We start from the raw sequence: 12,078 nt of genomic DNA on the forward strand, positions 1-12,078 counted from the left end.
TATTTATTAAACCACAGTAAGTACATACTTATATGGAAAAAGATGATATATTTAATTTACAACTCCATTAAATCCAATCTCTTTTATCTCCATTATCTCTCACATTCTTTTCTTTCTCCTCTCTTATTTACTCCCCTCTCTTCTCACAATCGTGTTCTCCTCCTTCCCATTCGAAAGTGTTGATGGTAGTGGGGCGTAAGCAGCAAGAAGTTGACAAATTTTTTTATGACAAATGGCAAACGATGAATGACGGTAGTCTTGGACAGCAGACAACAAACAACATTAGTTCTTGGTGATCGGTATTAGTTTTGGCAACAAATCATGAGTTTTTGAACGGTATGACAAATTTGGACATACTCTTGAAATACATATGAAATATAAGAGGTTTAAATTTTTGAATGAACAATAAAAGTTACACTAAGACTACCATTTTGACAAGTCAAACCCATAATGAGAGTGTAGTTTTTCATATTTTTGTTCATAGTTTCAAAAGTTCACAAATCTGTCCCTATCTTCAAATTCTTTACATTTTATGGTCTATGAGTCAAATCCATGTAGTCACCCAAGCCAAAAGGTGGTGAAGTAGTGTGACTTCTTATGAAATTGTCTATTTGTCTCTTAAAAGCTTTGGGTCTCTGTAGTGCTCTCTCTGATATGTATGTGTTTAAACTCTATATTCTTTGAAAATTATATTAACTCCTTTTTGGACAGAAATGTGCATCACATCGTGCTTCTCGCTTGGTGCACTTTACAAAGAAGCGCTTACAAAATTGTCTAATTGTCTCTTAAAAGCTTTAGATCTATGTAGTGCTCGTACTTATGTGTTTGAACTTTGAAGTACTACCCTAAATTTATCTTGTAAATTATATTGATTCCTATTTTAGACAAAAGTGTGCTTCATGTCATACTTCTCACTTGGTGTGAAAGACCTATCAAAGATGTGAAAGTATCGATTTCGACTAAGGTTCTTTTGAAGTGCTTCACAAAGAAGCGCTCATTTTGCTACACCCTCATATTTTAAATCACTTTGTTGTATCTATGACGTGAAAGGGTTGCTCACCTTTGCTTTATTACTTAAACGATCACCTTCCACTAACATAAGAGCAATACTTGCTCCATTTTACTAATTTCAAATTACTTTATACTAATTCGGTCTTGAAAATCAAATCCTTCCGTATGAAAAGAATTTCTTTAATTAATTTTGTTTACTTTTAATTTTTGGTTGTTCCTTGCATTGAAAAAACTATTAAAATATACTAATTCGATCATTTATTATTAAATTGAAGAATCACATATATAAATTTGGGGGTCATTTTACAAATAAGGAAACAATGTATGCTAGAAAGTAGAACGAATTTCGCTCCTGTCACTGGGAATCCTCCGCTGTAGAATCCTAACCCTAAACGAGTATCTGAAGCACTACATATAAAAGCTGCAGTGCTTCCTTTCTTCTACACGCTTGGGCTGCAATCCTAGCACCGAGGAGGCCAGGAAGCAACGATGGTGTCTCTGAAGCTTCAGAAGCGTCTCGCTGCCAGCGTACTCAAGTGTGGCCGTGGCAAGGTTTGGCTTGACCCCAATGAAGGCAATGAAATTTCCATGGCCAACTCCCGTAAGCTCTCTCTTTCATTCTCTCTCCGTGTGTCTCCCGTAAACATTTTGCTTTGTTCGATTTTATAGCTGTAATCATGATTCTATGAGAATGGATTATTTGTGATAGCATTGATGTGTTGGTCGTGTATGGTGATTCATTCTTTCGATTCATCGTTCAGTACATACGATTGGATAGTCCTGTGGTTAAAGGCTTGGCCTTAATTTGATTGATAATCAAGTGGTTAAAAGGCATTTTGTTTTTACCTGAAGAGATAGACAATATGTTTTAATTTAGCTCCACTAGAGAGAAACAGAAGCATGTTGGGTAGTTTGTGACTATCAGAAAAGAAAGAACAAACAACCTGGCAAATTTTGTATTTTCATTTTCATCTCTTTTTTTTTTTTTAAATAAAATTTCCATAGATCATTTGACTTGTTTCTTACACAATGCAATTTTAGTCCCACTACTGAAAAGTTGAAAAATACCTTTCAAAATCCTCCTAACATTTTATTGGCTTTCTCAAAAAGTAGCTGAAGCTCAGACTCAACTTCAATATTCTGAAAATCAACTGACTATGGAGATATGCAGTCCAAACAAATCTGAAATGTTTGATTGTGTTTCCACTTACTATCAGTGTTATCAAGGCGTCGCCTAGGCGTCCGGTCGGGGTCGGTCTGGTCGGGGTCGGTCTGGACTGAACGCCTAATGTGCTCGCCTCACCTAAGTGCAGAATACAACCCCAAAACTCCACAAAACATACATGGGTAGAACCAACACACATCATGCCTAATTGCCTATTCACATCCTAATTATTTTGTATGGGAATATATATATATATATATATATATATATATATATATATATATATTACTCATCGCCTAGGCGGCCGCCTAGTCGACTAGGCAGTCGACGGCATCTCGCCTAGAAAGTCCGCCTAGATAACTATGCTTACTATTGATAAACTGTAGCTGATCATGATCTGTATCATCACTGGGAGGCAAAATAATCCTATAAATGAAAGTTTATGAAGGAGGGGAATACCTGCAATCTTTTTGTCCCAAATGTGTTTCAGAATGAAGCTGGAATGCTTTAAAAAGGGGGAAAAAATTCAATTTCCAAAACACAACCGTGTTTCATGTGGCCTCTTGGAGTTCCCCCCAAATTAGATGCACTATAAAAGTTCAAAATTGAAAAACAATAACAGTTCCAAAATGATTTTTCTTTGTTTCCCAAATTTCTGAAAGCAAAAACATAAAATTAGAAGTGCATTGTGTTACTAAACAACTACTTAGATTATTATAATCAAGGTTGTAAAAGGCGCTGGTGAATGGGCGACTAGGTGCCATCTAGGCACTGCCTAGGTTGGCGCCTATGTTCCTTAATAAAAATAAGTGTGTGCCAGTGTGTGTGTGTGTCTGTGTCTGTGCATATTCCTTCATTTATATGGAGTAATAATTTTAAAAATATTTTAGCAATGCTAAAATAAAGCGTTAAAGCCCACCCCAAGCTGAACCCTAGCTTAAATCCAAAACCTAAAAGTCTAACCCTAATTCAAAGCCTCGAAGTCTAAAGCATTAATTAAAGTGAGTAATTGTAAAATCTCATACCAGCGACTCCATTTTTCTAAATGGGGAGTGGGTGACATGCGATGAGTGATGGGTGACAGCATCTCGTCGGTGTCAATCGGCTGGGGTTGACGGTGACTGTAGTTCAGCGGCAGGTGATGGGTGACAAACGATGGATGGTACTTTGTCTGCGACGTCAATTGGAGTGCTAGGGTAACTGTGCAAGTTGTAATTGCAAAAGATTTAGGTTTGCCTTTCTTTTTTAAATTCCTTTTTGATTTGCGGTGATTTCCTTAAGATTTAGGCTTGTTTCGCGATGTTTTGAGCAAAACTATCCAATTTAAACAAAAATAGTAATTGGTTGATTAGCCGGCCTAGTTGGCTAGCTAATCGGCCAGCCACCTAATGAGCACATAATACCTAAATCCCATCAGTGTAGGGGCGCCTTGGCCGATTTGTGCAACACTTATTATCATTCTCCAGATTTTGAAGAGTTGTTATTAGCTTAAAAAGATTGTGTTGCATGAAACTTATAATAATGTACTATTAATTAATAAAATAATAATAATCCAGTATGCAATCAGGTGCCTATCCTTGCTTTTGAACTTGGAATTCACCCATTAAGTTTTGTTGTTTTTCTGTTCAACTTGAACTTGTGACATAATGACCATTGGATGAGCACTTAACTCTATATCAAGCTCTAACCTCATAAAACTATTTCAAGCTCTTCCTCCATTTCCTTACAAAAATAATCTGATAAAAATGCTTCTACTTTTCCTCAAATGAATATTAGTTGCTAAATGTGGTTTATTAGGATTTTGAAGCAGTTTAATATGCTTTTCTCTTATTTTAAATTAACATCGTGGTTAGTTATGTATTCAGATTGGTCTGCTCTTTTAACTGCAGTTTTCCTCCTTTCTTTGGCTTGATAACCATTGATCTCCTTTCTGTTGCCTTTATGTGGAACTTTTGGGTATGGACTAATGAGTCATTGATGCTGGATTTCTGATTGCAGGGCAAAACATTAGGAAACTGGTCAAAGATGGTTTCATTATCAGGAAACCAACTAAGATCCACTCTAGGTCTCGTGCACGTAGAATGAAGGAGGCAAAAAGAAAGGGGCGCCACTCTGGTTATGGTATTGTTTTTCTACTCTTTCGTCTTCTAAAAGTTCGTAACTAATAGGTAGAGTTAGTGTACAGTAAGTTTTTATTCTTTGAAGGCCTAAAGGGTTTCTGTACTTGTAAATAAAAGATTCGGTGGAAAGGTTTTCATGACTTGTTACTTGTTCTTTTACCTTTGTACTTTTCTATTGACCACATTCTATTTATTGTCATTTGATCATGCAGTAAGGCAGTCTAGCTTTATAGTTGGTGGTTTCACAAAGTTGTTTGATACTAGCAACGTGTTTCTTCTTTCTTGAAGTTTTATCTCATAACTCCCATAAGACATTTCCATTATGCTCTTTGTATGGACGTGATCAGGTAAGCGCAAAGGTACCAGGGAGGCAAGATTGCCAACAAAAGTCCTCTGGATGAGGAGAATGCGTGTGCTAAGGCGCTTGCTCCGAAAGTACAGAGAATCAAAGAAAATTGATAAGCACATGTACCATGATATGTACATGAAAGTTAAAGGAAATGTCTTCAAGAACAAGAGGGTGCTTATGGAGAGTATCCACAAATCAAAGGCAGAAAAGGCAAGAGAAAAGACATTGTCTGACCAGTTTGAGGCCAAGCGTGCTAAAAACAAAGCAAGCAGAGAAAGGAAGAATGCTCGGAGGGAGGAGCGCTTGAATCAGGTAAAGATATCTTTTATCTCATTGAGGAAGAGTGGTTCAATATTTAAGTCACTATATATATTAATCATATAAACAGTAATCATCCAGTTTAAAAGTATAAAAAAACTGATTAAATTGACTAATTTTGAAACATCCAAATATTATGAGAACGTAATAATGTCAAGGCTGGCCAACTGTTTTGCACAACGTGAAACTGGCTGTATTTATTACTTTTGTGATGTTTTATTCAGGGACCTGGAGTGAGGTCAGCCGCCGCTGCAGTTCCACCTCCAACTAAACCAGCCGAGTAAGATGGGAGCTATATCCTCTAAATACTTGTATCATGCAGTCCAACTTATTCTAAATACTTGTATCATACTAGCCAACTTATAGTTCTTTCCACCTTGGTTCTTTCAGTGCTGGCAAGAAGTCCAAGAAGTGAATGATGAGATCTCTCTTGGAAAGGTGATGTTGAGACATTGTTCCTCCAGACATCATATGTACTGTTTTTTGGTCAATTTTGTTGTTAAAACACTGGTTGAATGTTTCTGTTATTGTAATACATACTTTGTGTCACCTAATGTGCTTCATTATCTTTGTGATTTTTGTCTTCACTAGAAGGTAACAGGAAAGTTTTGGTTGACAGAATGACAGTTGGATTAATTTTATTTACTCTATATTTTTCTTTCTTTCAAGAGCAAATGATAGCTCCTTTCCCTGCTGACTTATATGGACCTGATAGATTTCTTAACAAAATTTTCAAATAGTATTTTTATTATGAAAATTTTCAATTTATAATTGGGTTGAATTTGGGTGAATTTCTCTTTTTTATCGTGCAGACAACATATTTGGAAATTATCCTTTTCCTCTAATAAAATTAAGATGTGGGAGTTTACTTATCATTTTTCGTGTCTATTATCATCAGAGGAAAGAGCCTCAAATACCTTCTGGGTTAATTCGAATTGACTAAAAATCTGAACAATAAGGATCAATTGTGCATAGTAAATCAATAACAGCTAGAAAGGCTTCCTGCCCCCAAACAGTGATGGTTACAATTGTTATATTATGGATACAATTGTTATATTATGGATTATGGTCTATCTTACATTATGGATTTTGGTCAAAAAATTATGTTATGTGCGTCTTCAAGTATAAGAGAATTTTTTATTGTTGGTCCCACAAGTATAAGATCATTTTCACATTTTGGTCCTAACTATTAAAACTTTTAGATTTAGTTTCATGATTTTTAAATTCTTACCACCTAATTAAAATTTCAGTCACCGATGACCATGTTTTTGGCGAATGGGTTATTTCAAGGGTGAAATTGTCATTTTCTATTTTTATTTTTAAATTCATTTTTTTCTCTGATAGAACTAAATTGTTCTCTATGCTTTGTAGGTATAACAGTATATGTAAAGTGTAAAGATGATGAGAGAACTTGCCCAAAAGAAGCATTTTTATTCATTGTTCTTCCATAGCTCTAAAGAGAAGGGAGAGCATTACTTCAAGGGTGCTGTTTTTCTAGAGATAGAGAGCCAAGAGAGGCAAAAGTCCCTAACTTGAAGGGTTAGGGCCCTTTATATAGGCTTCTAATCACGTACCCAATACCGTATAAATATCCAAAATATGTATAGCGGTAATCCCGGGGTATATTTCCCATCAAGTAGCCCCCAGTTCGAGCCCTGATGTCGAGTCAACAAGGAAAGGGTCGGGCTGGAAGACTAGCCTTACGGTCCGCAACTTACGCTCGTTGCCTCATTAAAAACTTTGGGCTAAGAAAAAACCCAATGGAAAAAAATCATAGCCAAGGAAAAAAAGCACAACTTTAAGCGCCAATGATGAAGAGTTCGAGCTTGAAAGAACTGACCGTTTGCCTCGTTAAAAACCTTAGGCCAAGAAAAAACCCAATGAGAAAAAATCTTAGCTAAGGAAAAAGAGCACAACCTAAAGCACAGTCTTTTGGGCTATAATCTAGGGATCGGATTTGCAATATGACTGAGATGCCGAATTTTACCGATCTAGGAGTAGGGTTTACACCAATCGTGATTGGATTTTGAAATGAGATCTAGCGATCATGCCTTACCAATCAAGGGATTGGATTTGCCCGAGGCAAAATGCTGACTTGTCAGGCTGAATTGCCTACCTCGTAGGGCTTAAGGTCGGGAACTGGTCCTGAGCTAACTATGCCGGTGATGGCGATGCCGATCTAATCAGGCTTACAATGCCGGTGGTGGTAGTGTCGACCTAACCGGACTTAACTGCCTACTATGTAGGACTTATGCCGAGATATGGTCTCGGGCCCACCGAGCCGATGGTGACGATGTCGACCTAATCAGGTTTATAGCGCCGGTGGTGGTAATGCCGACCTAATTGGACTTAACTGCCTACCATTTAGGACAATGCCGAGATATGGTCTCGGGCTCATCATGCCGATGGTGGCAATGCCGACCTAATCGGACTTATAGCACCGGTGGTGGTAATGCCAACCTAACCAGGCTTTGCACACGACTAATCTATTTATATGACCGTGTACAATTTACAAAGTGAATTAAAAAATTCACAAGCTTTTAAAACTTCAACTTCGCTCGGTCGCAACTTCGAACAGGCGGGCTCGAGCATTTGATGGAGTTTGCAGATCTTAATGATCGTAAATGGGCACTTTACTCCCAACGCCCTATAAACGGGCAAATAAACGAGCACCTTACTCCTGCAGTGGGCACTATAAACCCAAAAGATCGGTCCGAGGACCATGACGGGCACCTTACTCTCGTAGTAGGCCACATTGCTCTCACAAAGATCGGTCCGAGGACCATAAACAGGCACCTTGCTCCCGCAGTGGGAACATTGCTCCCACAAAAATCGGTCCGAGGACCATAAACGGGCACCTTACTCCCGTAGTGGGCACCTTGCTCCCACAAAGATCGGTCCGAGGACCATAAACGGGCACCTTGTTCCCGTAGTGGGCACCTTACTCCCACAAAGATCGGTCCGAGGACCATAAACGGGCACCTTGCTCCCGTAGTCGGCACCTTGCTCCCACAAAGATCGGTTCGAGGACCATAAACGGGCACCTTGCTCCCGTTGCGTTTTTTCGACCGCCGTCGTAGCGTTTTTTCCGACCGCTATCGTAATTGATTATACCGAGATCTGACCTCGGGATTACAATTCGCTCGGACATCTTGCAGTCGTCGCCCGGGAAACGACACCACCACCGATGGGAAAGCAGCGCCCTGCTCTTTTCCTGATGGTCATTCTGTTGAGCTTTTAACTGGCGCCGTAGGTTTTGGATTTCGCTTAATGAATTTGTGAACTTCAGTTCGACACCCGGACTCGCAGCGCAATATATGAGGAAACGAGTCCCGCCACAAGTCCCGACCTTCAGTTTCCGATCATAATCATGCTAGCGGTCAAATTTCTGTTTCTCAAAGTTGATCCCCGGACTATCCGGTGGATTTCCCGGACTCGCTTTCTGTCTGATAGTGATCGTTCAAGCACCAGCAGGGCATCAAAACCTTTATTCAAATGAATGGTGGAGTTAACTTGCACTGGGGGGCATGATAGGTGACTTAGGAACTTGGGACACCAACGATCCACCGGAGACTGACCGGGAAGCCTGCTGGCTTAGGTTTTTGCTCGGCGACGCTGGGTAGTGGCTTAAAGACGAATTTTGCACCACAGATTCTTTCGGTTCTTCTCACACATGAAAAATTGCATGCTCAGGCTTACGACCGACCAATGATTCCGAACAGACAGGTTGCTGACATGCTGATCGGGAAACTCGATGATCAAGAGAAAGTGAATAATGCAGCCATGGTCAGAATGTAGCCCTCACAATCTTATTGAATTAAGAGGAATCCTTTTTGACATGCAAATTACTGTCCATTTCTACAAGACTTCTGGCAATCAGTGCTACACGCCTAGAGGTTCGAAGAATCTGCTCGGAATGTAGCTTAAGAAATATGATGGACAATTTTAAATAGTCCTCGCAAGTGGGAAAAGGCAAAAATATCTTTCAAAAATTGCAAAACAACTTTACTGTCATTTGTTCTGGTAGCCACAGCTTCAACCCATTTCGACACATAATCAACAGCCACAAGAATGTACTTATAACCAAAGGAAGTGGGAAAAGGCCCCATGAAATCAATTCCCCAAACATCAAACAAATCAACAACCAAAATATTTGAAAGGGGCATTTCATGGCGCTTACTTATATTACCTGTCCTCTGGCATCTATCACACTTAGCACAAAATTCAAATGCATCCTTGAACAAAGTGGGCCAATAAAAACCAGACTGCAAAACCTTCAATGCAGTTTTCTTCCCACTAAAATGTCCTCCGCAGTTTAGAGTGTGACTGTGATTCAAAATATTTTGATGCTCAAACTTAGGTATGCACCTTCTAATTATTTGATCAGGACAGATTTTAAACAAATAAGGCTCATCCCAAAAGAAATGTTTTATTTTAGAAAGAAAATGTTTTTTTCCTTGCGAATTTAAGTCTGGGTGAAATTGACCCGAGACTAAATAATTCACAATGTCTGCATACCAAGGTTCTTTATTCTGTAACGAAAGTAACTGTTCATCAGGGAACCTGTCATTTATAGGAATATCAGATGTAGGACAATTATTAGCTGCATCAGGCAAACGAGACAAATGATCAGCGACCACATTCTCACATCCTTTCTTATCCCTGATAGTCAAATCAAACTCTTGGAGCAATAAAATCCATCTTATTAGTCTAGGCTTAGCATCTTTTTTAGCCAACAAAAATTTTAGAGCAGAATGATCAGAATAAACAATCACTTTAGAACCAATCAAGTAAGAACGAAATTTTTCTAATGCAAAGACTACAGCTAACAACTCCTTTTCAGTAGTTGTATAGTTAACCTGAGCATTATCCAAAGTTTTACTTGCATAATGAATCACATAAGGCAGTTTATTAATTTTCTGTCCTAAAACAGCACCTATGGCATAATCAGATGCATCACACATTATTTCAAAAGGATGCTCCCAATTAGGTGCAGCAAGAATGGGAGCAGAAGTTAATTTTTCTTTCAAAAAGTTGAAAGCAGACAAACATTCATCATCAAACTTGAAGACAACATCTTTTGCTAACAGGTTACACATAGGCCTACAAATTTTTGAAAAGTCTTTAATGAAGCGCCTGTAAAAACCTGCATGACCAAGAAAACTTCGCACTTCTTTCACAGATGTAGGGGGAGGTAGTTTAGAAATAACTTCAATTTTGGCCCTGTCAACCTCTATGCCCCTGTCAGAAATGATATGGCCCAAAACAATGCCTTCATTAACCATGAAATTACTTTTCTCCCAACTCAAAGTTAAGTTCATTTTAACACACCTTTCAAGAACAGAAGATAAATGAGAAAGACAGTCATCAAAAGAGTCACCAAATAGAGAAAAATCATCCATAAACACTTCAACATATCTTTCAATCATATCAGAAAATATCGACATCATACACCTTTGAAAAGTCGCAGGTGCATTACATAACCCAAATGACATCCTGCGATAAGCAAATGTGCCAAACGGGCATGTAAATGTCGTCTTTTCTTGATCTTCAGGTGCAATAGGAATTTGAAAATAACCTTGAAAGCCATCTAAAAAACAGTAATAAGCATGCCCAGCTAATCTTTCTAACATTTGGACAATAAAGGGCAAAGGAAAATGATCTTTTTTAGTGGCAGCATTCAATTTTCTGTAATCTATGCACATACGCCACCCAGTATTAATATTGAAGCCAAAATTGTTACGCCAAAGAGGAATCACACGCCAGAGTTCGTCGCCACTGCACCCAGCCGTACGAATTGGAATTTCTGCCGCCAACGGAGAGTCTCTGCTCACTGCCACCGGAATTAGTCCGGGACAAAATTGATGATTTCTTCTTTCAGAATCACCCTCTTTTTATACTGTTTGAGTCCAACCGCTTCTCCTCATCTTTCTTGTCCCATTCAGCCACAAACACCCTAGAGCCAAGGAGAAGTCATAGAAAACTTCTTTCGTCCCTTTCTTTCTCGTTCGGTTTCTACCGTTTAATAATAATAATAATAATAATAATAATAATAATAATAATAATAATAATAAACTGAAATCAATACTTTATTCAGCTGACAATTTTTATAACAAAATTAATTTAATAACAAAACAACCCCAAAATTAAACAATATCACTAAAGCAAAATATAACAATAATAAATAAAAATAAACATGAAATTAATTAACTATTACAAAATAACTATAAAAAGATTATTAAAATAACAATAGAAATATTGTTTATCAAATTTCCCCACACTTATTTTCAACATTGTCCTCAATGTTGTGAGATGAAAGAAAGAAAGATAAAGGGAGTCCTCCCTGATTCATGTTTTCTATTGTGGAGTTCTCAACTGGCTCTGTAGATTTGAAATGAAAAGAACTTGTTTTCTTATCAACGCCATTCAAAAGATTCTCCTTTTGGAGTTTATCAAACTCCAACTTATTTTTCTGTGCAGAATCCCACCCCTTGATTGCAAAACAATGGTTAGCTTTATTTGGCAAGTTCATAGGTTTCAAATTAGAAAACTCAACAGTTTTATCAACCAGAGTCACGGTTGGCTTGTCATTTTGAACATCAAAAGGGATTAGGGGCACAAAAGGCTTGGGAGGCACATAAGGATTATCAAATTTTTGCAATTGAGCCTTATCCTTATCAAAAATAATAACATCAACATCATTATTCACTTTTTCAGACATCTCAATTTGTTTAGGAATGATATTTTCTTTTAAATTATTTTCAACAATTTGTTCACTTCTTAAAACAGTCATAGCATCTTCAGGTTCACTAGGCAACTTACCTGGCAAATGACTTTGCAAAGATTTAGCATTTTGATCTACTTGTACTTCCAATTTTCTCAAAGAAGTTTCACGTTGTTGGGACTGTTGTTCATTTTCTTCTTGTTGCCTCTAGATCCATTGCTCATTAGCTTCTTGCTGCCTCTGGAACCATTGCTCATTAGCTTCTTGCTGCCTCTTACAAGTCTGTATAAAAGTATTCAAGGATTCTTCTAAAGATGGTGTTTGTGATTGAGGTGGAGGTGATTGAAAATCATCTTGAGTATTATCCCAATAAAAATTAGGATGACTTGGT

At 37.9% G+C, this 12,078-nt stretch overlaps 1 protein-coding gene across 2 annotated transcripts; it reads left to right on the forward strand.

The window, feature by feature from the left end:
- The first annotated feature begins 1,362 nt into the window (after window positions 1–1,362).
- Window positions 1,363–5,625, forward strand: LOC116017798 (60S ribosomal protein L19-3-like). Of its 2 annotated transcripts, none has more exons than XM_031258434.1 (5): window positions 1,363–1,612; window positions 4,175–4,297; window positions 4,644–4,957; window positions 5,188–5,243; window positions 5,330–5,625. In XM_031258434.1, the coding sequence occupies exons 1-5, from the start codon at window positions 1,501–1,503 to the stop codon at window positions 5,376–5,378; spliced, it is 654 nt and encodes a 217-aa protein (XP_031114294.1). In that variant the 5' UTR covers window positions 1,363–1,500; the 3' UTR covers window positions 5,379–5,625. The 2 variants fall into 2 exon arrangements, with proteins under 2 accessions (XP_031114294.1, XP_031114295.1); XM_031258435.1 differs by having other exon boundaries at window positions 1,365–1,612; window positions 5,354–5,625.
- The last annotated feature ends 6,453 nt before the right edge of the window (window positions 5,626–12,078 follow it).

The sequence above is a fragment of the Ipomoea triloba genome, chromosome 4, assembly GCF_003576645.1.
Source record: "Ipomoea triloba cultivar NCNSP0323 chromosome 4, ASM357664v1".
NCBI classification, from domain to species: Eukaryota; Viridiplantae; Streptophyta; class Magnoliopsida; order Solanales; family Convolvulaceae; genus Ipomoea; species Ipomoea triloba.